Here is a 27,196-nt window from a genome sequence, read left to right on the forward strand (position 1 = left end):
TACACATCATGCGGGCAAGTTTATAGCACCTGTCCAACATTGAGCTCATTTGCTGACATGAAACCGATAAGGTCAAATTACAACGAGTCAAGAGTGCACAAAACAACAACAAAACGACTGATATTTTTAAAAAAGCATCAATCATGACAGAAAAAAAACACCCAGAGCATTTTTCATTACACTCTATTCTTTTCACCACACACCAGAAATAACTTTTTTGCTGATATTAGCGTAACTTTGTGGCTTAATAAAAAAAAATGTTGACCCGTATTGTATAACAACCAGCGTGCAGAATCATACAGTTCCCTCACAATAAATCCAAAACATATTTTACTGTCAGATTTAGAATATCATTTTGCGTCTTGCGCAACAGTTAGAAAGTCCGTGCAGCATTATCAGGACCTCACTACTGTGCAAACAAACGATAGCCACCCTAAATGGTAAAAGCATGTCAGGCCCGTATATTTATTTGTTCAAGTCGGTGCATGAAATGACTTGTTTTTATTTTTCCAATACTCTGGCATGCTCCATTTATATTAACCTAAAATAAGATTAAGCTTATTTTTGCAATAAAATCAATACACGCATTTTCATGACATAGCTTGGTTACTAAAAAAGGTTTAATTTTGGGAGAACAAGTTGGCAGAATTGTAAAAATGGCATGAAAACTCCAAAGTATGATTACGGCTCCGAATGTAATGTGTTTTTGTATATCGACGTTGCCGTGTGTTTGTTTAAAGCCAAACGAGAAGCAGCGCTCCCGCCAAATCCCCAACTGACCTTTCCAGCAGTTTTGCGGCAACAAAGGTCATATTTTGTTTGTACTTGTGTTCACACACTCAAGTTTATGATTGAAAATTGCAAACAGGGCTCAAGTGACGTCTTAATGGTCAAATATGATTGAGACAATATTGTTTTTGGGAACGGCTCCGACATTTAAAGTTTGTGCGGCCGTACGTGATTAGCCTCTTTGAAAGTGAACAAAGCAACAACAGATGCGGTCGTAGCACGTGGTTAGCAACAATATACAAAACGTCAACTTGAACTTTCACAACCATTTTACTGTACTAATAAATGGGGAATAGAACTTGTAAAACACAAATTTAACTCGTAGCTGTGTGACTTCCCAGCATCGCAATAAATACTTATTTAGCGTGAAAAGAATTAAGTGCAACAGACAATTTGATATAAGTCTGAAATTACTCTATATATTCAGAATAGCATTGGTTTGTGTGGCCCGAGAGGTCACATGGGAGGAATTAGGGATTGGGCACGGTTGCTTTGACATCAGATATAGACCAGGCTTGCGGCGAGCTCAGATTTGAGAGTACCAGCGGCTTAATGAGAAAAAGCAGCCATCTTGTGCTAATGGCTCCTCACCGTTATGACATCATTATTCTAATTGGCACGGGTCACAACGACTTCTTCGAGTAATCTGTTAAAGCAGATATAATCACAGCTAAAAATATTTTTTAAAGAAAAAATAATCGTGAATGTGCTTTATTGTCTGAAAATACAATAATACTCTCAGATGGAACTTTTTGGAGTACTGAGCCAAAGGAAAGTGCTGATGAAAAGAATGTTTTCATTTGCTGACTCTCTTCAGGAAAAGATCGAACTGAATAAACAGTGGTTGTATTTGTTCTGATTTTCGGATAAAAATAAATTATTAAGTAGAGGTCTACAGCACGTTCCTGGTGTGCTATGTAAATATTGCAGCATTGTGTAGCCATAGCCACATCTAAATAATACTGGAATGTCCAATTACTGGTTAGCGTCAAATTATCATGCATGGCCAACGCTGATTGGAAAGTAAACCACTGGCAGTATAAAGCCTAGACGGTGACTGTGCAAGAAAGTCTAATGAGTCACAATTCAGTGGAAGAAAGTCAAATGAGGTCATAAAAGCCTGAACCGTTTAAATCGAGAAAAAAAGTCAGCCAGATGCGTTTTGAAAGAATTCTTTCGGGAACAAAGATGTTTCATCATGTGCTGATGGATGTAACAGACAATCCAATCAAATATGAATTAATTCCGATGTTCACAGTTGTCTGTTGGTTTCAATTATGTCCCAAAGTTTCCCTTCTGATGTTATTGGGGCCTGGATTTCTGAACACCAGCAGAGTACATCAAGTAAAGACAAGCACTGGGAGACATATTTGCACATGCTTTGTGTCTTACACAGTTCGGGTATTCAGGGGGTTTTGTTATCTTGGGTCGGCCTCGTGCATTTGTTCACACCGAGCCTCGGCTCCCACACAGAGGAACTAAAATTGTGGAAAGAGGAACATTTGGAATGGTGAGGTGAAGAAACAGATCCAAGCCAGTAAAGTTTTATTGTTAAACGTATTAATAATTTCTGCTAGAGCCAAACTCATTAGCCACATTAGCCACCAGTCCAAGCGCTTGTAAGCCGACTCTCACAGGCTAAGCACATCCTCTGTGCTGGGGTCCGTTATTGCCAGGCACACACACACACAATACACACAAACTTGTCCATGCACACACTCACATTCCTCCGCAGGCTCTACAAGGGGCAGGCTCAGAGTGTGCTGGAAGCTTGGAACTGTTCTTCAGTGAGAGTATCTCTCACTCCCTGCAGTTGTTAAGCCAGAGAGCAAAAGGGAGAAAGCACAGTGGGGGGTGGAAGGTCTACCGGCACCATCCCAAATGATCCAGCATCTATTTTAAAAGTGTTGATTGACTGATGCACACTTTTTTTCTTTTTTTGCTGACTTTGGCTTAAGAAGATAATCAAGTTGTCACCCTGCACGAGCTGTGCAGAACGTTTGGGGCCTGCACGGGAACTTGAAGGAGCTATCTCAAGGACGACAGTGGCTTTCAATGGTGGCGCTCCAATGTAAAGATGGACTGCATACATCTGAGACCAACAATGTTCTTCACAGCCTCTTGATGCACATCCAAAGAAAACGTTCAGACAAGCAGACCAAAGAAGATCAAGGGCTCCTGATATGATGCTGGGCCACACTTTTGTATCTCACCTGCTGTCTTTGGCGGCGATTGTCGTGATTGTGAGCGGAGGAGGAGGCGAGCAAAGGCGAGGGTCCGACAGCACCGGCGGCGGAGGAGGAAGCAGCAGCAGACGGTTCCATAAGATCCAGCATGGCCAGTGCACTTACACTTTCATATTACCTGAAGGAGGGGCAGCCGGGGACGGTTCCTCCTGCAGGGAGGCCAAAAGCGGAAGCCCGCAGTATAACGCCAATTCCCTCCAGAGAGACTCGCCGCCACCTGAGCCAGACTTTCCAAAACAGAAGATCCAGCAGCTTGAACACATTATGGAGAATTACACCCAGTGGCTACAGAAGGTGAGGAGGTGTTCAAGTTAGGGAGAAAATCTTGCATCACGGCTTGACTAAAATAGAACAGCAGTGAAAAATGCGTTGCAGTTTTAACAAGCCTTGATGGATTTTGTTTGAAGTGGCTTTGCTGGAGAGTGTTTGTTGAGATGCTTGTGTTCCCGTGGGGTGTGTGGTCTCTGCAGAACGTCTGTTTGTGGCTTTGCCCAATTTATTGTTTGGGTTCGTGGAATGAGACGCCACTGAGCAGTGTTTGCTGTTTCCCTAAAGTTTCTAAGAGTGTTTTGTGCTGCGGGGTCAGTTTTAGTGTGAAAAGTCAACGGGGAGGACCTATTGCGCAATAGGCTTACAATTCCAGTAATAGGGTCAGTTCAAGCAATTGAGTTGTATAATCCTCCGTAATGACCCTTATATATTTTACTGTCGCTGGTTTTGCGGAAAGGGCTCTTTTAAAAATTCAGATCTTTCCACTTCTCTATGGCAACGAGTCCTACGTCCAACATCTTTGTTTTTGTTTTGTCAACAAGTGAATGATGAATCCAGCCCGTTACACTGAGTCAGCCAGAGAGCCAAAGTAGTTATACGTCAGTCACCCCCCACCCCCCCATGTTCTCTAGTGGCTTGTCTCTTTAATGGCAGGAAGTCAGTGAGAGCCCCAGGAGACACCAGAGTTGGAGAAGACAGAGTATGTAAATGTCACCTTTATTTATTCAAGACAAATATGAGTATAAAAACGAGATTAGACTAAAAAAATGATATGCATTGAAAATTGTTATTTAATAAGATCAATGGAATAATTGACTTGCAAATGGACAGTCAATAATAAGTCCTCCTGGATTTGATAGATGACAAAGGAAGCGCCAAATTCATCACCTTGGGTTTATTTTCTAGCAACCGCAATGTTGTCGCTGCTACACGGCAGAGTGCCTGCTTTCCATTTTCTCTTGAATATTCTTTTCACTCCGCACAGTGGAGGAAATATCAATTTTTCATATTTTTTTTATATGCGTTCATTCAAAAGCGTGTCACGAAAGGCCAGAGGTGAAATAACACCAGATTTATCTTTGGTGTGGTGGACCCCACGATTTCAAGATAGTCTAAGTGATACTAAGAAAACAGCCAGGCGGCGTTGGGTGAATGACAGATTGACTAATGAGACCTCATTAGAGGATAAAAAAAAAAATGGAAGCATATGAGGATGCTTGCTACCACTGCTAATATAGTCATAAGTCTTCCCTGAGTAGATTAGTATGACAGTTGGGCATTTGTCAATTGACACTTTGGAATACAATACATGCAGGCCTGATGAAAGAGGTGGACAAAGGTGCCAGAAAAAGATGAAGCTGTCGAGGAAGCGTTTTAACTTCAATGCAGGGGACCCTGATAACATTCCTGACCAGTCAAAAGGTGCCGTGTGTTTGTCTAAGGATTACTTCCCCAGCCTGCCCACCGGGGAAGAATCTCAGACAAGCCGGGCTCTGATCTCTCAAACGGAATCGGCGACAGGAAACAAGCTGCTTCGCACGTTCAAGAGTAAATAGTAAATATCTAAATAAATATTGTGATGAAAATGGGCGGTATTTTAAATCTGTAGCTTATTTTTTAATTCCAGAAAATATGATCTGATCACATTGTCCTTACGTTTACTTATTTGACTGGTTAATGTAAATTATTGCTTTGAATGCTTTTAGAAATGATAAAAAAGAAAACAGTTAAGTGAGCACTCCGCATGCTTTTCAAAAAAAATCACAGATACTACACTTCTAATATTTCAACGATAATGAAAGTTTGGCAAGGGTGGTCAATTAACAAGCCAAACTTTGTCTCAGCCCTCGGGAGTTTAAGTAATAGATCTTCTCAGTCAAAAGTAGCACAGACCGGGATTTGTTGCGAAGGACAGTCCGTGCCAAACTAAGCTGTTGCACAAAGAGAGGGGAGGGAAAGGGGAACGGGGGACGGGGAGGGGCAACGTCTTATCCCTGTGAAATTCTCATCATTCTGCCTCTCATCCAGCATGATGCGCTGGATAAACACTGATTTAAAATTTTCATGAGGGATCATACAAGAAAGGGTGAATAACTTTTATTATCTTAATATTATTTTATTTTTTAAATATTTCTTATTATCATTATTATTATTATTATTATTTGGATTTTTTTTATTTTTATTGAAGGTTATCAGAGGGCCAAGCAGTACAGAACCAAGAAATACCCTTTCCAGTTTAGGGACAACTTCCTCTGCTGTAGTTTATTTTCAGAAAAGTCGTAGGCCAAAAATAACAATTGGATTATTCCGATAGACAAGGACATTCTCCGAGGAATAAAAAGCTCTTCCTTCCTGACCCGACAAACAAGTCATTGACAGGACACAGTGGAAATTACAGAAGCACGCGATGCATACAAAAAAATCCATGCGACGTGACAGAAAAATTGCAAATAAAGGGTTTTAACTTTCCAGTACGTGTCGGCATTGGTCAGTAAATCATCCGGATGGCCGCTCGGCTTGACAACACGGTTTACATTTTGCAGCTGTAAAGAAAGCACAGTGTTTGCTTTCTATGCGTCAATATACAAAGTTACTCTCTCGGGGGTGCTTTATTTTGTTTTAACAACAGCCTAGTACAGTTCTCTGATTTATATGGCTTCTGAAAACATGGCTTGGAGCTTGGCATCCAGTTGAAATGTTGAAGGTGACACTTTGCTCTTCATATTTACCCTTAGGAACTACAAAACTTCAGATTTCCAGTCTGTCAGGTCAAATATTTCTCAAATTGCCCTAATGTAAAATCTTCTTGATTTTCAATACTATATTTTACTGTTTGATTTTTTGAAAATTCCAAAAATGACAACAATAGCTTCTTTTAACAATAGACAATATTATTCTATATAATATTATTCTGTTTATTTATTTTTTGCATCGTTATTGCTTTTGGGTCTTCGTAATGCGGATGCCACCCGGCATTTGAACTCAACGATGAGATTTCCGTCCATTTTTTGATACTCAAAGGAAAATATTGAGAAATTGTGCCTTTTATTGCTGCATCTGGCAAGGAAGGTGATTTGTGGCTGATTTATGACCCCCCCAGTGTGTTTTTATTCATTGCTCTTGATTACGTTCCTACTATTTTTTACATTTACGGTAAGCGCATTTGTTTGATTCCCTCGCATCCAAAAATTGTCATTTGGAGTGAAGGAGGGAGAAAATTCCTCACGCCTCCCCACATCGTGCTTCTGAGCCCGAACCCTCCCCGCAGCGTCTCTTTAACTCTCCTCGACACATGTGCTCGGAGTAAATGTCTTTGTCTGTCAACACCGAACCTCTTTCCAGAGGCTCCCTCGGAAAAAAACATTTTGCCTTCTTTTCGAGTTCATACGGGTAGATTAAGAGTTGTTTTTACACCAAAGAATCACAATCAGATGGTTGATAGAGGTGGTCAATTTGGAAAAAGAAAAGCTTGTGTGAAGTTGATGGCATGACTCTTTGTAAAGATACAAAGCGAGACAGAGGGAGATATGGAGTGAGTGCGTGATATTGGGGAGAAGATAAACTGTCTGGCTCCCCCACAGTGTGGACCAGAAATGACTAATGGGGTGGATCGCTCGGTTTTGGTTGCAATCTTGCTTGGGTTTCTTAAAGCAACACTCAGATACGGTTGTTTCCTTTTTTGCTCTTGAGCTGCCCCTACAATGATGAAATGTGACTAAAGCCATGGATGGCCAGCTATCAATGTCAAACAGAAAATAGGTTTGAAAATGAAGCTATTGAAAAAGAGAATCATACAATTCCAGTGCTTTACAGTAGCCAAAAGATGAATAAGTGTTTCTCTCTCCCTGTCAGATAGTTTACAGAAATTCCCTCATAAATCCGTCAGTGATCAAATGAAGTGAGCGTTGCCCCTGCTCTGGTTTTCCACACCTGCAACACAAATGGTTTCTTGATGTTTATTTAACATGACATGTCTGCAGCTCAAGCCAGACAGCAGCACGTAATCCTTGTGTAAATTGTACCGCGTGTGTGTGCGTAGATGATCCCATGTCACACTCCCGTCCATTTCAGCATATGTGGATGAGGAGGACTGTTTGACAGATGCAAGTCCATGTTTGGATGAATTAATCTTTAGCTTAAGTGATGGCCTGTTCATCATCAAAAGGATGATCTTCTTAGTGCAGTGTTATTGATGTAGCAAACTTTAAAGAGGCTGTGACAATTTCTCCAACATTTAACTATACATTTTGCCTATTATAGATTTTATTTATCTATAGTGAAGACATTTTGTAATTTTAATATGACGGGCCATATAAAATGATGTGGCGGGCCGTATCTGGCCCCCGAGCCTTATGTTTGATCTAAGTGTTAAGTGAAGACACGTGTTAATTAAGTAGGCGTGTTTTTTAAAGAACTCAGCAGTAGCAGTTTCATTGAGTGCTGTGTCAACAGAGCTGACCGACCTCCTCTGCTTTTTTTTTAATTTTATATACATATATACATTTTAGGGACCTCCGCTAAGCGAGCCACCAACGTGAACATGGAGTGCATTTGCATCAATCATCCGCTGAAGGTCCGACAGCTGCAAGTGTTTCAAATGGAAGCTGGCTGGACAGTAACACAATAGTGGCCATGCATGAAGTGCACATTATGGTTAACAGCGGCATCTATTATCCTCTTCATAGTTAAACCCCGGGTCACGCTAAAGCACTTCCATGTGGCCATGTTAGTCAGGCTACCGCAACTCGTCTTTCCATTGTCTGTTTAGTCTGTGCGTCTTTAGAGGTAATTTTGTCATACATGATCACACAGTTTTTAAAAAAAAAAAATTATTTACCCCTTTAAGCCAAGACAGACTGATTTGAAAATGGCTAGTGAGAAACAGTCTGGCCTCTGTGTGATAACCTATAAGTCTGCTGAGCTCACTAAAGTAGACGTTATAAGAGAGATATATTATACAGAGAGGCAAGTGAGAAAACATGGGCTTAAGTTACAGCTCAATTTGGAGTTTTTTGTGATTATACGCAACTGCAAAGATGGGTCGATAAATCCTAGACATCATGCTTGGGATGGAAATTAAACAATCGGGACATAGTAGGATTAAATGTCCATTCAGTTTTGGATTATATTTTCTGCTCAGGTGAGAGTGTTCACCAAAATAATGAAAATAAGGGCAGCATCTGGAGAACGTAGCTTTAATGTGTATATTTGTCTGAGGCTAACTGTCATTGTCTGGAGCGAATGACACGAAAGCCATAATCAGGCGCATTCCTGACTCAATGTGTCCCATAGGAAAGATTCTCTGATGGCGTCACACATCTAAATCTTTCTTAAGCTACCCCGCTCACGATTACCATTTCTAGATGAAAAAAATTGGTCAAAGTTTGTTGTTGTTTGGTTTTAAATCTATTCCCATGTCCCATGCTTGTCCTTTCTCGTATGGATATGGAGAGCTGGACTGTAACCGGATAATATGGGAAAATAGACTTGTGGAGAATATATATGTTTATTTGAATTCATATTTATTATTTGATGACCGTATATAGAAATGAACTACTATCGTTATAGTGGGTTTTAACGGTTGAGGTTTTGTTTTCCCGGATGCCCTTTTGGTCTCAGAAGAGATAAGACGTGATCAAGACCACCTGGTTGTCTGCATGTTTTTTCTCCGACTACCTCCAACGCCAATTTCAAGCTTTATGCTATCAAATTGAAGCTACAAATATGTTCACATAAAACCCTCGTTACTTTTATATTTACATTGCTTCTTTTTTTTGACATTATACGAGAAGCCAAAAAACTTGGTCGAGCCAACGACTGGCGTTTGGCCACTGGGGCAAAAAGGTCACGCAAGTTAACTGTGAGTTCAGACTAAGTTGTTACTCACCTAATCTTGACAGCATTTAAGACGGAGAGCTTTAAAAGTGGCTTTAAAAACAAACACCATGTAAGGCAGCTTACAAAGGCAGGGACAAAAATTGGACTATATCCTTCTAATACACAGCTGAAGGAGTGGCGCTGTTATTTACCAAGATCATCAAGGGGGTGTCAAAAAAAGTTGCTAAATAAAGATTGCCGACTGGATTGGTATCACGGGCCGAATAGCGTATCATCGATATAACGGCAATATTGACATTATTCGAAATCAGCTTCAACAAACACTGGAAAATTGAAAGTCACGGGAGGTGTGGGAGGTGATACACTTTTCATTAATCTTACCCGTGAAATAAGGTAGGGAATTTCCAGAATGGGAAAAAAGATGAAGCTGGAATGTCAACAAGAGAGGAATTTCCTAATTGGTTGGGCCAGGAATTCTAACTTGTAAACCTGTAATCTTAATAGACAGAAGCAGTAGACTAAGTCAGATAAGGAGGTGAGTGCAACCATAAACCGTAACATTTATAAAAAAAAAAAATTATGAGACTGCTGAAATGATGGCCAACTTACTTTATTATTCGGCCTGTCTAATCGAAATGGAGTCCTAATATTAAGTGTACCACTCCACCAGATGTTCTCATTTGTTTACGTGGTGACGACGGACACAAAGCAAATTTCATATATCTCTTCGCATACTCTCGCTGAACTGCGGCTTGCATTCCTCTTGAAGCCCTGATGTCACTCAGTCACTGGCGGAGCTAGTATTTTTTTCTTCGGGGGGTCACGGGAGGGCAAGTATATCTCAGGGGATCCGCAAAACATTTTCTTATACTTTCAAATTCATCGTAGTTTCCTTTCAGGTTGAAAGGTGGGGAAAAATTTCTCAGAAAAATTGGAAAATACCCAAAAGACGGTTATCTGATCTGGGTGGGGTCCAAGCATATTCCCGCCCGTGCACTCATCACTTTTGCAGAACACACCAGAACAGTGATTCATTCAAATCAAATCTGGCAGCACAGTTTAATGGTTGCTAACAGTTACAATTAATTGTGATTAATCATTTTTGACAATTCCGCAAAACAGCACCTGGAAGCTCCATACAGCACTGCATGTTTTTTTTTTTTTTTTTAATACATGATTTGAGTCTAGGTGGTGGAGTGTCCTCCCATTTCCATTTAAAAGATTCACAATCATTTCTTGAGATACATCCCAGAAGACAGGTTACCCCATCATCATTCCAAACACACCAGCAGAGATGTAACAGATCCCCAGTAGTTTGTTTTCTACATTTCCCAACTCCTCACCGTTGCCTCTCAGCACCACCACTCCTGCTGTTTCGAAAAAGCTCAAGATCCCCCCCCCCTTCGAAAGGGACGTTGCTCTAAAAGCCAAACGTCAGACAAGTGGTAAACATTCACAGTAATCTGTAACAACGATGGCAGGGAGTCGTATCTTGCCGGATAATCCTGTTCTTGGCTCCCAAGTGAAAGCAATTTAGCAGTTGTGCCGTGATAATGTACAGCGTACGTCCATTTTGTGCGTATGCTGTAGAGTACGTTCACTTAAACACTTGTCCTATAGCGATTTGGATCGTGATTTATGCTTTTATGTGACACGCATTGTTATTTACGTCAGGGATAACAGAACACGGCTGGCTGGAGTTCCCAGCCAGTTGTAAAATGTCTGACTAGAATATATGGATGAAGGTGTATTGACATGAAACATTTAGACTGCTAATGCGATCAGTCTGGTAAGTGCAGGTCAAATTGCGTCATCGCTAAAGTCATATGTAACTTGTATGATCCAAAAATATTAGACGTTGGTGGAAAGAAACATATGCAGACCTCGTGGAATGTCTCTTGGAAGTCTACGTTGTTATTGAAATGTATTTCTATGGTGTTTTATTTGAATTCCACTCTTGCAACCTTCAACCACAGAAGGGAACGTGGACATATGTTCGACTTAAAGCGAGCCCGTGTAAGATGCAATAAAACACACGGTTGCCGTAATAGCTTGTACTTAGGGATCTTGGAAACCGCATTTTACCGTCTGGTGTAATCCAATTTCACTTCATCAAATGACCTAAAATAACCACAATGATGCCATATTTAATGTGCGTTCTGCCGCTAATTCTAACAACTGAATATAGGCTTTGAGTGTGGTCACTTCAAATTGGCTTATTTCGAGGACTGGGTGTTTTTGGATGATTTTCTTTCTTGGCGTTTATTACCGGTGCAAGTATGTTCAGTCAGCAGCTTGTCACATTTCCCCAAAGACAAATCATAAGTGCTCAAATTTCCGTCAGCCATCTGTGCTTTCACTACCTTCTCTCAAGGTGACTTGGATTGTCACACGTGATGTTCAACAGATGGACAAAGCTCCAGTTTTTAGTTTTGACAAGAGAGTTTAAAACAACCGACACTGTCCGCAGAGTTCAGTGGTTTTACGTTTCACGATGTACTGAAATCATTTTTAAACAAAGTAAGGCTATATGATTCTTTAGAATGCCATGTAATCTTATAATTCCAAATTAGTTTCAGTCTACTTTTCAGACCAGACTACAGTAGACTATTTGCTCATCGTGTAAAATAAATAAATCGGAAAGTGTCCCACGACTGTAAAAAAAAAAAAAAACTGTTTAAGTTTTTCATTTCTGCCAAGTGACTCCGACAAGCGAACACAACTGCATGTTTTAGTTGGAAAACACATCTTTTTATTCCTATTACAACAATCCATCCATTATAACGTTTATTTTATGGAGTGGGGTATGGAACTTATCCCAGGTGATTCTATAAAACAAAATATATTCCTAAACATATCCACCAGATGGTACAGTTTATTATATTGTGTCTATATATCATGTGTAATCCAATAAAAGTGTCAATTTATTTTGGGACCTCCTTGGTATTAAAAAATAAAATCATTAGCGAGTATGATGTTTTATTTTCTCTTTTTATTACAGATTGAGAATTATATCAAAGAAAGCATGAAAACAGAGATGGCTCAACTGCAGCAAAGTGCCGTTCACAACCACACAGCAGCCATGTTGGAAATGGGCACCAACATTCTTTCTCAAACTGCAGAGCAAACACGGAAATTGACTGATGTTGAGACACAGGTAATTTCCTGTTGTTAATGCTTTTATTTTATTTTTTTTCTTCCTCCTTGCTAAACGACAAAACCGTTTCTCTGCGTGTGTCTTTATCTCAGGTTTTGAATCAAACGTCGAGACTTGAGATCCAGTTGCTGGAAAATTCTCTTTCCACTAACAAGTTAGAGAAGCAGTTAATGATCCAGACAAATGAGATCAACAAGCTCCATGACAAGAACAGGTAAACAACAACAAACACTACAGTTCAAACTAACAAATCCAGCTAACTCATAAGGAAGATTTTGTTTTGCAGAGGGTGCAAATCCATATAAAGAAAAATAATATTTATTTATTTATTTATTTATTTATTTATTTATTTATTTATTTATTTATTTATTATTATTTTTATGATATATTTTTATTTATTTATGTTTTTATTTCATCTTTTCACACAGTCTGCTGGAGCAGAAGATGATGGACATGGAGATGAGACACCATGAAGAACTGGAGACACTAAAGCAGGAGAAAGGAAGTCTCCAGGTTCTTGTTGGGAGGCAAAGCGGGGTTATCATAGAGCTGGAAGCCCAGCTGAGCCGGGCCACTGGAAACAGCACTGCCCTGCAAAGACAGCAACAGGAGATGATGGACACCGTCCACAATCTGCTCAGTCTTTGCTCCAAAGATGGAGGTAGGGGACATAGTTGCCCTGATATTATTTTTAAAAATGTAGGCACCATTTTGGTGACCCCTGCCCTTCTCCAAAATAATGTCAATCAGTCCTCATCAGACCACACTGCAAAGAAAATCCTGAACCAATGTTCCTTGACCTTGTTCTGAAGTATTTTATTTCTCTGGGCAGATGCTCCAGATTTTCCAAACCTCCTGAAATTTTGATGACACCATTCGGTAAATCTTGTAGGAAACAGAGGGATAGAGTGACAATAAAAATCTCAAGCAATGAAAGCAGCATAGCACCAGCAATGTGTTTCTTGTTTGAACCTGGCTGCTTCTGTCAAAGAGGCTTAGTGGCTTTCAAAAAGCGTCGTAATACAACAATTGATTTCCAAAGTGTATTTATAAAACAGCTGCGTGTAATTATTGATAGGAATGTCAAACACAATGCCATTTAGAAAGACAAAGTATCATTTGATTCCTCTTGAGCCTGACTCACATGTGATAATATAAACTCACAAATTTTCCGTGAAGCCAAACTTGACCAGTTTTTATTTTGATCAAATAATATTGACACGGAATTCTAAACGACGGATTATACAACATGCATGCATGATTTTACGAGTTGCAACTTGGCCATTTGTGGTCTTCTCAAGGAAACGCTTCACCAGCCCTAAAATCCAAATGATATGCTGCGGATAGCTGCCGAACATGATTAATGAACATTGCCTGCTTGCATATTTTTAATGGACCATGCAATATAAGGTCAGGGGTGGACTGACCTACTTGTAATCTATCCGTTTAGTCTGGATTTGTTTATGCAACATTTAATTGCCAGAATCCTTAGAGACCGTCTTGGCTTTCCTGCTGAATATGTATTATCACAGCCTCTTAATGTAGATCCAAATACAGCACATATCAAAATTGCTTTACTGGAACTGTCAAGTTGAATGAGATTTCCCGTATTCTTCCATATTTGATCATTTTTATTTCTAATTTTTATTATTATTTGTTGTATTTTATACTTTTTCATATTTTTATTCTTCCATATTTGATTATTTTTATTCTAGCTCCTTATCGAACACTTCTGCCGTGCGGTGGGTTCTTCTATCCACTATCGAGCGTTTCAGGGTTGAGGCGGGTGTGCGGGTCAAAGGTCACCCCTTTCCTAACCCCGGCCTGAATAAGTCAAACTGTAATAGTTCCTGAGGGATGAATGAGGTGACGCGCGAGTGGATGGATCTCGCTGATCATTCGACACACTAGTCTTTGTTTTCACAACACATTCAAAAAAAAAATGTTAACTCCTTTTTTTAGTGGTTAGAACAAGTGTGGGGATTATGTTTGTAATCACAGTTTATAAACTGTGGTCAGCAGTTTGTATTAACTGCTGTATATTGACATAAAATTGCTGGAGAAATCAAAAGCAATTTGGGCTTATTTTCCTAATAATATGCTGACTCATGTCTGCTAGTCATTTCATTTTTCACAACACTGATCTTGCACAGACTTTTGTCCAAAAAGTACAACTTTTCCATGTGTGTTTCCCAATATTGCAGTGCAAAGAGATATTTTTGATGTGGCTAGATGAAGCAATTTGTGGAAATTGTATTCATTACCCAAAGCTCATTAGGGTGCAATGAGCCGCAGACTGCCATTAAAAGTAATTGAGCACAGCTTTAGAACACTCTTTTAAAGTTGCTGGCTACAAAATAAGAATTTGTTTTAGTTTTCTGTTATCTTGTGCAATCGGTGTTATTCGTCACTATTATAGCTTCTTACGCAGAGGGAATGAAAGTGATTTATTTATTTAAAATTGCATTGTGTGCAATTTAAAATCGTATCATGAACCTTACGTCATGTTCCGACATAATATTAATTATTAAATATATAATTTGATATCGCTTTCAATATTTTTATAACAATATTTATATATATTTATTTTTATTCATCTTTATAACAAGTCCCAAACCAAACTTTTAGCCATCTGAAAATGTATTTATTCTAACTTTGAATGCGAATTAAAAAAAAATTGTCTGTGTGGGAGTGTACAGAATACCGTGAAATAGTACTGACATAATTTTATCGTGCTGTGCATCCTTCAAACAAATATGTGGAAAAAAAACCTTCATTGGCTCATGTAGTGAATCAAACTTAGCTGGACTTAAAGACTGATTGCAGTCACATGGGAGCACTGATGTCTATAGCAGTCCATTTAGTTCCAATTTTCACTCTCTTCACTTCCAGGATTTGGGCTCATTTGGAACAAGTACTGATTTATGCAAACACCCAAGGCCTATTGGTCTTTTCACATGAACCCCCTGCTGAATATGAGTCCCCACTGAATCACTAAATATTTTACTGCACACAAATATTGGGACATAAATAATATTTGGAGATCTGGGCAGCAAGCGGTACAAGGGAACCAATCTTGCGGCGGCACTTTTAATCCCACGGCGCTTTTCTTTGACTTTGGGAAATGGGAGTAGCTTTAATTGTCATTTTAGGGCAAGGAAAAAAAAAATCCAGTAAAATTAACATCTCATGCTCCTTCAAAGTACCCCGCTGTCATCCCGCTTGGGGTAAATTACCGCCTGACAGGGCTATCCTTTGTTGTATTAGAGTCTGGGGTGCAATGTCGACCTGTCACAGCAGGAGAGTCTTGTCACCGACACCCAATACTTTGTCAAAATGGCCAAATAGTGTAGTGGACCCAAATAAACGACTTGCTTCCAAAAGGCGGATCAAAGTAAAAGCAAAAGATGGTTGACTCATATCACTTTCCAATGACATCTTCTTTGACTCGTCAATTATAAGAATCAAAACAATGAGGTGAAAACTGACGTGCGGGAGGGAGAAGAAAGAAGATTTTAAAAAAGAAAATCGAAAGGAATTTCCATCAGTATAACAAGGGCTTGGAAAGTAAATATAAACCACTTGTTATAACAGGAACTTGAAATTTATAGCTTGTAGTATTTTGTCCATAGCCTCATGCTTAGTTTCAAAATAGTGCAGCCATAATTATCTACAGATGGAAATGGATGCAGCTGCTCTGTCAAAAGTTTGAAGCCCACTCGGAGAGAAAGAGGCGAATCTGGACGGTGAACTCGGGTTCTTCTGCTAATAAGCTAGTTGACCTCAGATTTTATCTCGAAGTTACGGGATACTCGCAAAGAGACTTTGCTGTCTGCCTTCTGATTCTCCGATCGCGGGTGAAGGTTACTCATGCTGAACTTTATATAGAAATATAAGGGACTAGTAAAATTAAGAGTTGTAATAGGAAAAATATACTTTATAGGAAAAAAGTAGTGCTTTTATGTGGAAAAATTGGCAGGGCATCAACCACATAGGTAGGCTACATTTTGTAATAAAATCATAAATCACACTAGCAACAAAAGTCAGTAATGGTTTAAAACAATTGTCTGCAATTAAATCAAAATTCACCATATGCTGTGCATTTATTCACAAGTGATATAAACGGTTACCCAAATCCAAATAAGACTTTTCAGCTCACTTTTCGGTTTTGAGCGCTGATTTTTTTATTTATATTCCCGCAGTCCCAAAAGTCCTGGATGAAGAAAAGAAGTTCCGTGATTGCGCTGACCTTTACCAGGCTGGCTTTCATAAGAACGGCGTCTACAACATCCAAATCAACTTACAAGAGAACAAAAGGGTAAGATCGAGTACTTCCAAAGTCAACTACTTCTATTCTTCGCGCGAGCCACCGTGGGACATCTACCACCGATGAGTCCAAGCTGTGAACACTCTCGGCAGCTTTGAGGTTGTGCCCGTGATGATATGTTCTTAACCTTCACCACCAACTGATTGATGAAGGTGATAATTTGATAAATGGAGAGGTTTCAAGTAGGTGCGAGTGGATGATATCCGTCATTCTCCGGGCCACCTCTGGAATCATCTGTTTGCGTTTGAAATGGATGCGTCTCCTGGAAATAATTGTGTCGGGGGTACTTCCTTAATTAGACTCAGCCAGCGTTCATGTATGTTCAGCTGTGTGGGCTGAGACCTTCCCTTACCCCACATGGGTTCCTCAAACTCAAAACAACGTGCAACCCCGCAGATAGACTCACAGCTCTGCATTATCAGCTTACGCACACCGAGGTCCAAGGTTAAGGGCCATATTACACCCAGGTGTCTCCTGGTATGTGTCCATCCCCGGACCTCCACTTTGATCTGGACCCTGTGATGAGGAACACCTCGAGAGGATAAGGAGACGCTGATTAGTTTTGAGTGGGACGTAGATACAGCCAGTTCCCAAACATGGCCTTTCATTGTTTCGGAATGCCGCTGAGAATCGCGGCAAATATTCAATTTATCACGTTCCAGTTATATAGTATTACTTGTGATGAATAAAAAAAAAAAAAAAAAATGGCAGCCCTCTGGGTGCTATCAAGGTTGCACTGTCAAAGTCGATTGTTTTTTTGATTTATAGGTGTATTGCAACATGGAAACAGCTGGCGGCGGATGGACCGTCATCCAACATAGAGAAGACGGCAGTGTGGATTTTCAAAGAACGTGGAAGGAATACAAAATGGTGAGATCTTCATCGACACAAAGGGGATATTATCGGTGGTCCTTTTTTACACATAAAACAAACAATGTGATGTTATGAGCACAACATCCTGTGGCAACAATACTTTTAATGAGCTTTTTGGCACACAAAAGTGTTGAAAAGGTTCCATTTGGAACACTTCAGCCAGATGTTATTCCTCCTCAACTTTTTTTTTTGTATTAGAAACATTGTCTAGGGTGTCTTAGACCCGCCAAGATGTTATCCTTCCCCTTTTCAAACAGGAAATTATTGTGTGTAAATATGACAACAACAGGTTTTTTTTTTCTTTCCCCGACTTTGTTGCAGCACATTTTGCATGTGTTTGTCATCACAAAAGTATCGACGCGTATTTAGAATGGCAGCGTTAACATTTTCAGTCTACGGTCAAATGTTGATTTGCAGTTATTATTACTGGCGGTCAAAATGGTGACTTTGCTGTATAAGTCACCCCTATATGCCCCCTTCAATAGCGGAAAGTTTATTATCAGATGGACTATATGTTTATACTTTGCTCGATAATCTGCTTTCTGTCTCTAGTTTAATTTCCCCCTCAGTCCTTTTGGACTGATGTATAATTTACTTGTCAGTATGAAAAGGAGCTCAATGACATTTTGAGATGGTACGAGCGAGAGGAATACCAAGCCAGATCGTATTACACAGACTGCTGTTAAAAAAAAAAGAAAAAAAAGGAAATATTTAGTTAGATAATGCTATTAACATCTGGGATTGAGAAAAGTTATAGCCGGTGATTTTTTAGGAGTGAAAATAAAATCGCTTCTGTGGGCTTCCCGTAAATTAGGCGCACTCCGGAATTGAAGAAAGGACTTTCTTTTTATTGTTACTTTCAAAAATAAAATTTGGGGATTGGAAACATGTGCGACCGAAAAGACTAAACTCCTTTGAGAATAGTCTTGGACCTCTTCCAGCGCCAAACAGGTGCACAAAGTGTGTATTACGTTCCACGAGGGCTACCCTGAACTTTTCTTTGACATTGTGGAAAGCAAGGTGAAGGATGGTCTTCCTGCTTCATGCATTTAAATAGCAACAATACAAAAACTGTTTTTCCTCAGACCGATATTGGCATGGATTCTGTTTCACAACAGGAGCCCGACTTGATATTCACTCAGAAGTGAAATATGTTGTATAGAAAGAAGAAGAGGCTATAAAAAGGGGCCCGCTAACTTGCTCTTCCACCCACTCTGCAGGACATGTCTAAGCCCCCAAGAATGCGCCATATTTACTTTCCCTCCTTCCCATTCCTCATCACCACACAGGCTAAGCACAAACACAGACTTTGCCTCCACCATTACCATCATGACCCCACTTCTTCCCCCAATTGGGTTACTTTTATCAAAGCTGTGATGTCGTTCCACTTGTTGCTAATCCACAGCCGTCTCAAGAACTTTGCAGAACCGTATTAAAATAGCATTTCTTTTATTTCAGTGTAAGGTTACTGAATATATTTTCCAGTACCAACAAGACTTGGTCTGCTTTGATTTCAGGGTTTTGGAAGCACGTCGGCAGAACATTGGTTGGGGAACGAATATGTTTACCTGCTGACAAGCCAAAGGCAGTACATTCTCCGTGTTGAACTGACAGACTGGGACGGACACCAGGCCTTCTCACTATATGATCGCTTTCAAATTGGCAGCGAGAAACAGAACTACAGGTAATTCTCACAAGACTCATTTTTGTGTAATTCTCTGATTTTTAGATTATGCCACTCTAGCCTGCTTATTTATTTTTGCAGCTATGTTTGCTTGTGTAGTTGTTTTTCATGAAGTCTCCAGCAAACAGGAATTTGTGCAAAGGTTTTGATTTTTCTATTTGATTGACAATATTTAACAAACACACTTTCTGGACATGGACCTGGTTTTAAAAGGCAAAACCTGAAATGTGGAAGGTGTGTGCTATTTATTGACTGGTTGATTAATGGGATTGGAAACACCTCGGCAAGCACACACCTGTCAGTCACATGACCCAATCTTGTTTTAAATAGGTAGGCTCAAACCAGATTCAGATGTGAACACAAGCAGCTGAAAATTAGAAGGTTCATCTTTTGTATTTTTATGTATTTTAATATCTAAATGTGAAATTAAAAAGATATATATTCAAGTATCCATGGTGACCCTGCAATTTCCAAACAACCTTCACATTTGTTGGTTCTTTGCTTTTGCTACAGAAGGATAAGAACCAAACATGATGTAGGAACCAAAACATGGAAACACTTTAATTGATGGATGAAGTGAGATAAAAATCTTTCTAAGGACAGAAACGTTTCCAATCAATTCAATCGTGTTGATCCTGTTATGTAATCCTTTGGAGAGACCATTTTCAATGCGGTTTCAATCCAACTAAAATAGATCACTTTGTTGTCTGTGTAAATGTCCTTTGATGGACATATTTGATGGTGTCGAGTGTTTCTGTTTATTCTTAAGAGGGTTAATAATAACACACCCGCAAGCTGCAGCAGATGCTTGGAATTCTCAAAAAGGGAAAATTGCTGTAAAATGTCTAAAACGTTCCAAGAAATCGTTAAACCCCAATGAAACGTCCTGACATCTTCACTTCTCGGGTTTTCACAGTATCGCTGGTTCCTGTCAGCAAACAAGTCCCTTTTGTTGTGAAAATTGGAAAATCATCGAGATTCCGTGACATATAAAGACCTTGACCTTGACTCGTTTGAGAGAAATATTGCTTGGAGTCTCCCGATAGCGTGGAGCTATTTGCTTTCTTGCCATAGTTAATCTGGAGAAATGGATTTTGAGGACAGCGGTTCGTCTTGCGGCTCTTGGGGACATAAATGATTATGACCTTTATTTTTTTTCCTTAATTTCAACCGTATTCTGTGATAAAATGGAACGACTTTGGACTTCAAATATGTTTGTTCCTAAGAAAGACTTTTTGTAGAACATTTGCTCATTGCTTTTCTAAAACATGGGCCAACAGCAACTAGAAGGTCCTGCCACATTCCGCGTTCGGGGACCTCGCTGTGTTTAAATGTCATAACTCACTAGCGTGCTTTTTGCTATTTATTGAAAGCGATGCAAGTGAGTAACACGGTCTGCTTTATTTTGAGTTCAAGATTATTTTTGGTACTGTTCAGGTATGAATAGTTCCAACAAGAGTCAGATGATTGATATCGATTGATAAGTGAGCTACGGACAAATGTAGATGGAGAGAAATATGAGAAGTCCAACAATAACCGAGCCAAGAAAATATTCTTGGTATTACCTGCCAAGACAAAGTTGTGTTCATAAATGCTATTTATTGATTTATTTAAAATAATCAGGATTCAGGTATAATCGGAATCTAATCCAAGACATTTCTCTCATGTGTTTGAAGAAAACTCCCAAATGTTCTTGGACCTCCAGTCATCTCTTCACTGGTAATTAGAAATTTGACAGTGAATCTCTACGCATTAGCTTGTCTCTAATATCAATTGGAAAGGATATCAAACACGAGATTTTGTTTTTTTGCCCAAATTTCTTTTCGCGAGACTTTGATGAACGTGTTTTTATAATCCAGCGAGAAATCAATCACCGTGACCTAGTTTCGCTTGGAAATGGTGTCAGACAAACAATTCGCAGACATCTGATGCCGCCTCTCACCATGTTGCAGTTATTTTCTTTTGTATAGATTTGATAGCGGCAAAAATGCTTTGTTGACACTTTTGGAAATGAGATGGTCTCCTAAATATACCAGACCTCCACTAAACACAGACGCATACTATCTAAAGCTGCCTGTCAAAGTGTCACGTCGAAAATCCCTCTCGATGATGTGTCTCGGCAATTTGTGAAAGACACAGATCACGGTGGCTTTGTAAAATGGAGACTTAAGAGTTAAAAGTGAAAGTCTGGTCTTTATCAGAGTAGTAGCAGACCTTATCCTTGACACAACATGTTTTGTTACTTGGAATTAGAATTTACGGGACGTTCTACTCGTAAGTGAGTTGGTATGTTGTCTACTACAACCTAATTTTGTTTCCTGCAATTTTTGGAGACTTGCATAATATTTGCATGAGATTTTCATGGATTTCTGGCCAGGAACAAAACAATGTTCCTGATTATTTGGTCTGCACCACATTACAGGTTTCCTCCGATGAGCGAACAACTTTGGATATAAGGTCTCCATCCTTCATCCTATTTCCAAATGTTTTTTCTGCTCCTCCTTCTACACATCAATCTTTTACACAGCTGTATAAATAAAGGTGGTTTTTTTTTAAGCGAAATGACTTTGTTAAAGGGAGTTTACCCGTCTCTGAGGTATTTAACCTACTGAAACGATCATCATCATAAAATTGAACAGATTAATAATCAGAGGTCGAAAGGTTCACATGGATTCCGATTTTATTTCTGCTAAACAGATCCATGCTGATTCCAGTAGCGACGATTGGATCAGCTCCGATTAACACACGATATTTTTTTTTGTCTTCAATTTAACATCTGCTTCTAGTGCCCTTTGAGTTGTCATTTTATATCCAGTCAATCTCCCGAATGTTGTTCCAGGTGTTCTATATAAGCTCCTTCCCAACAACAAAATATCTCTCAGGAGACATCTCCTGCTACATGTTGTGTCTTTATTGCCCTTCCGTCACTCACACTCCTCTTCACCCCGATGTGTTTTTCGTCCGGCCTCCTTCCTGATGCCTTTCAGGCTGTTCCTGAAAAGCCACAGCGGGACGGCAGGCAGACAGAGTAGTCTGGTGATCCACGGAGCAGACTTCAGCACCAAGGACGTGGACAATGACAACTGCATATGCAAGTGCGCCCTTATGTTCACGGGCGGTGAGTTCACTTCCACACGTCAACATTTTCATCTTCTGAGTCCACGATGACCACACCGTATTAGTTCTGTAATATATATAATAGGCTAATGTTGCCGTTTATACTGTCATATAAAAACACCTCTTAAACCACAAGTTGGAAAATAAAACCGCGGAAAAACGTCAACGGGATTGAAAATGACAAGTGGAACCTAATGACCCTTAGCTACTTTCTAGCAGCTAATCAAGCATTTCAAAAAAGTTTTCCCGTCATTTTTGCTACATGTCAGTATGAATACATTCGAATAAAATACGCTGAGTGGAGAACACCCGTGAATTTTATTTTACTCAGCAATAATGACAAAGTTAACAGCACATTTATCCGACTTACTGCAAACGCCCTTGAAGTAATATTTTAGCTTGAACACATTTGTTACACCGTGTACTCCTTTGAGAAATGAGCTCATGGTCCCATATAAAATTTAACTGTCTCTTGTTTCCGGACATTTTCATTAATTTCTCACGAAACATGACATGAATATTGGCAAGCAAATGAACGCTCTATGAAATTATATACAGTTTTGTCAGCTAGTTATCCCGCACTTTTATTGCCGTGCACGTGCGTGCGCTCACGTTGCTCACGATGAAGCCGAGTACTTGGCATCATTGTGATTCGTACGAGCAACAAGGGCAGCGCATTCCCAGTGATGGCTGACAAGCCTTGTGAAATGTCACAGGCCAAAGTCTGACACACAAGGGAGTGCGTGACACATGCCATGCCTTGCATATGTTCTATATCTGACCGGATCACTTCAAGAGCCGCTGATAGAAAATATGAAAGTTGCATTGTTGGCATATATTTAAAAAAAAACTTTCATGTACGCATCGTCGAGTGTATTGGATTCTTCGAAGTGAATTTCTCTTGATGGGAAAAAAGGATTTTGAATCGTGTCACCTTGAAAGTGGAATCTGATTTTCCCACGCCATAACCTGGCAGTGATCCGCAGTATCGCTGGTGCACACATACTTGTGCTTTAAATAGAGTGAGGTATCGAAAGAGTTCAGCAACAGGTACTGGCCTGGTAATGAACCCCAGTGGCAGTAATATGTTGAATGCAAAAATCGGCAGAAATCGCAAACGCATTGACAATGCGTAGTCAAGCAACAGCTTGTTGCTATTCAAGAAAGTTGAGATGTTAAATTTCTGTTTATTCTAATTCATTGCCAAAAATCATACACATCTGGATCCTCGGGATGATGACATCACAAATTCTCATCCAGTATACACAGAGTGAATTTGGATCAGCTTGTTTGTGATTTTTTTTTTCTCCCAGCTGACACATCTTGCAGTTTTATGAGTATGTTTTCCTTCTTAGGTTGGTGGTTCGATGCTTGCGGGCCATCCAACCTTAACGGCATGTACTTTGTGCAAGGACAGCACGTGGGGAAGGTAAACGGTATCAAGTGGCACTACTTTAAGGGTCCCAGATATTCACTACGAGCCACGGCCATGATGATCCGCCCGCTGGAATTTTCCTAGCCGTTCAATGGCTATTCAACACGCCAATGGGACCTTTCCAGATTTGTCCTCATCTCATTTCACCGGCCATGCTTCATAACCTTTTCCTGCGCAATGAAATAGCCGTGGGGGAAGAAAACAGAAGGAGACATGATTTATGCTCCTGATCAGATTGACACACAAATTTATTTAAGGACACTAAATCAAGTGTGCTTCTTCTCCCCGCAATGGGATCGTGTGCAGGTTTTCAAAACACACATTAAGAAAATGAAGATTTTTTTTTCCTTGTGAGAATGAAGATGTTTTGAATTGGATGAAGGACAGAGCGGCGAGGACTCACAAACTGCGGGACAGAACTGAACTTTTAAGCTCTGAGGACACAACTCACATATTTGTCTTTTTTTTTGTATTAAAATGTCACTCACAGAATAAAATGCTTTAATTGATTGTGTTTTGAAGTATTCATCTCGTATGGCAACTGTATACAAATATCCACCATCACGTGAATGTATATTACAATATATTGTATTATGAATCTATATTTTTCATGATGAATGAAAAGCACGCTCAGTTTGAAGGTGACCTTTATTTTTCATGAATGATGTTTTTGATGTGTTGTGGGATTCTATTGTGGTTGGAAAGCCATTTTGAGAAGTGAATGACTCACTCGTCTGGTAGAAAATGTTGCTTTTATATCTGCACATGCATAGAAAGAACAAAATGCGCTTTTACATATTCAAGCCATGTGAAATGATTCTGGGACATTACGGATGTCATTCACCATTTTAAAAAAAAATATAAGGGCTTATATTAAGCTGGTTGTCATGGTTGCAAATTTAAATGATGGTCATTCTATCTGTCCTGTATCATCATAACTCAAATTTAGATAAAGGATTTTTTTTTTTTGTGATACATCAACATGACACTTCATCAGTGTTTCTGTTTTCCATTAATGCTGCTGGCGTTGGCTATGAGACATGTAAATTCAATGTTCCAGCAAATTATTCATATCAACATACTTTCATAACTTTTACCTTACGACAACAGAATGTGTTGGAGGATTCATGGAAGGTAGAAATACAAATTTAATGTATCTGGAACATATAAACCTACCACTGACATGTTGGAATAACATTTGGATCCATTGAATGTGTTTGTATATAAATCAGCTTTCAGGAAAGCTTTTTTTTTTAATGTCAGATTAACAGAATGAAAAAAAAACACTAGTCACAAGTGTCACTGATAAACTCTGCTTTTACCTCATTAAACTGTAGATGTACTGATTTATTTAAACATCTTTTGTATCATGTGCTCAGTGTTGTGTTGCTACCAAATAAAATGTGATGCACTAAGATTATAATCCTTGCTTGGATTGGACATCAATTGGAATCATACACTTATTTTAAGGTATCGATACTCGCAACGACGGCCGATACCGTCTACCGACTCTATCCTTTTATTATTATTTGTCTTTGCATTTCATTCCATTAGTATTATTATTTTTACACTACAGACACAATAATAGAACAAATCACTGTGCTAGCATTTGTGCTAAGTTGACCTGATAAGAACTTTACTGCATATTTCAAAATCAAGTTATGATAAGGAAGTAGATTTTCCCTCCAGGCAAACCAGATGGTGCAAAGTTAACTTCCTTGTTCCACACGTAATGGAGTTTTAATGTTTCAAGTACATGATGGTGTCAGTGACAGCTTGCCAACTTGCCAAAAAAAAAAAACTGTCAGGACCTGTAGTACCTCTTCATAGTTTAGATTCCAGGACCAGGATCAGAAGTTAAACAAATTAAAGCAGCCAGCAACCTACTATGAGGCCGTCAGCACCTGAATTGACCCGACACCCACGGCGGAATGTGTCCAATACGGGTGAAGTGAAGTGTGAAGAGCCTCCGTACAAGCATTTGGCCTTTGTTGGTGTCAGGAGACGAGACTACTTTGAAACTTTCCCCTCCATGTGTAGCCTCATTGCATCTCTGTAAATTTTTATCATTCAATGTCAAGTGACAGTGTTGGATTTTCTTCTCAGAAAAGTAGCTTGCCATAAACGTCTTAATAAAACAATGTTCTTATACTTTTCCTTGTGAAAATCTGTTATTGTTTTCAAACAAAACATTCACTTTGGATAGATTGTCAGCAAATCAGTCAACATTAAATGTTGAACCTTTGTCTCTCTATAAATATAACATCCTCGCCGGGGGAAAGATGTTGACTTGGGCCATGGTCAGCAGTTTAAATGTTAGATATACTTGGAACGACTTACATGAGTCACCCGGGCAACCGGAGCCAACATTTGGTAAATACTTTAACATGATTTTAAGAATCTCCATTGACCTGGATTGTATTTTCTCATTAGCGATCGTTCGAAAACGTCAAAGATACACTCCACGTATAACACGAGTCCACCGTCAGCGCTGACAAAATCGGCGGGCGGCCTCGAAACCATTAAGCGGTTATCAGTGACACGGGGGAAAAATGTCCAACATTAAACAGCACTATTCATAGCTTCAACCACTGTAAACACTTGCCACTCTAAAATGCTTTTGTTTTATCATATTCCTTCCTCTTCGGCTTCCACCCTCTTCATAGTGTAAAACACAGTCATGGAGGCTGTCATATAAATCTAAAGCAGGAACTTTTAACTTTCCCTCAACGAGTCCATCTGGTTTCAGTAATGCACCCTGTCCTCTCGTTGGACTGGTGACCGTGACCCCTCCCCGCCCGCCCGCAGCCTCTTGGTTGGTCCTCTCTGATCCGTATTTTGGACTTGATTTAATTTTTCCTAATAACCTAATCCTTCTTTTTGAGGGTCAAACAATAACACATCACTTCTTTATAAGTGGATAATATAGAGGTTTACGTTGGCTTGCTGAGGTCAGATTTGGAGGAAAGTAACGGGGCCATGTTGCGTTGTCAGAATTTTTTTGTGTCAGGTGGGGTGGCGGTACAAGTCGTACATTTGTATTTTTTTTTAAAAAGCAACAGGGAGATATAGAAAACATGCAGGACACCGGCCTTGCTGTAATCTCACCCCAAAATCCAAATTGATTCCATAATGGCACCACAGTGACATCTCCTGGTGAGAAGTTATCCTCACAATGTTCTGCTAATGTTTTGAAATAGGATGAAATAAATTAACTTTATTTTACTTGTTTGAATACTTTCTGAAGTGAGTTTAAAAAATACACAAGGAAAGAATAGCTTCAAATTTATACCATTGATTGATGCCAAGAAATGATATTATAATATTTACTGTTACTCATTAGGATTTCAAATATTATTTTGCAATAAGAACAAGTTGAATTCAAATTATTAAGCACACTCATAAATGCAGAATGTATTGCCCAATGCTGGATTTTCAACTCATTGAATGTCAGCTGTCT

The 27,196-nt window shown here is 39.4% G+C and overlaps 1 protein-coding gene across 2 annotated transcripts; it reads left to right on the forward strand.

The window, feature by feature from the left end:
- The first annotated feature begins 2,514 nt into the window (after window positions 1-2,514).
- Window positions 2,515-25,159, forward strand: angpt1 (angiopoietin 1). Of its 2 annotated transcripts, XM_088365903.1 has the most exons (9): window positions 2,519-3,329; window positions 12,145-12,300; window positions 12,393-12,514; window positions 12,729-12,961; window positions 16,503-16,618; window positions 17,396-17,497; window positions 19,018-19,184; window positions 22,172-22,302; window positions 23,657-25,159. In XM_088365903.1, the coding sequence occupies exons 1-9, from the start codon at window positions 2,973-2,975 to the stop codon at window positions 23,818-23,820; spliced, it is 1,548 nt and encodes a 515-aa protein (XP_088222029.1). In that variant the 5' UTR covers window positions 2,519-2,972; the 3' UTR covers window positions 23,821-25,159. The 2 variants fall into 2 exon arrangements, 1 of the variants encoding a protein (XP_088222029.1); XR_015855154.1 differs by lacking the exon at window positions 23,657-25,159 and having other exon boundaries at window positions 2,515-3,329; window positions 19,018-19,565.
- Window positions 25,160-27,196: the final 2,037 nt, after the last annotated feature.

The sequence above is a fragment of the Syngnathus floridae genome, chromosome 21 (assembly GCF_059516105.1).
Source record: "Syngnathus floridae isolate MCC-2025c chromosome 21, RoL_Sflo_1.0, whole genome shotgun sequence".
NCBI classification, from domain to species: domain Eukaryota; kingdom Metazoa; phylum Chordata; class Actinopteri; order Syngnathiformes; family Syngnathidae; genus Syngnathus; species Syngnathus floridae.

What these genes read in the sequence shown, in the direction of transcription:
- angpt1 (XM_088365903.1), top strand. Translation starts at nt 2,973, where the DNA reads ATGATGCTGGGCCACACTTTTGTATCTCACCTGCTGTCTTTGGCGGCG. An exon ending in AAGCTCCATGACAAGAACAG is followed by an intron (nt 12,515 to 12,728) that starts GTAAACAACAAC and finishes CTTTTCACACAG; the next exon opens with TCTGCTGGAGCAGAAGATGA. An exon ending in TCTTTGCTCCAAAGATGGAG is followed by an intron (nt 12,962 to 16,502) that starts GTAGGGGACATA and finishes ATATTCCCGCAG; the next exon opens with TCCCAAAAGTCCTGGATGAA.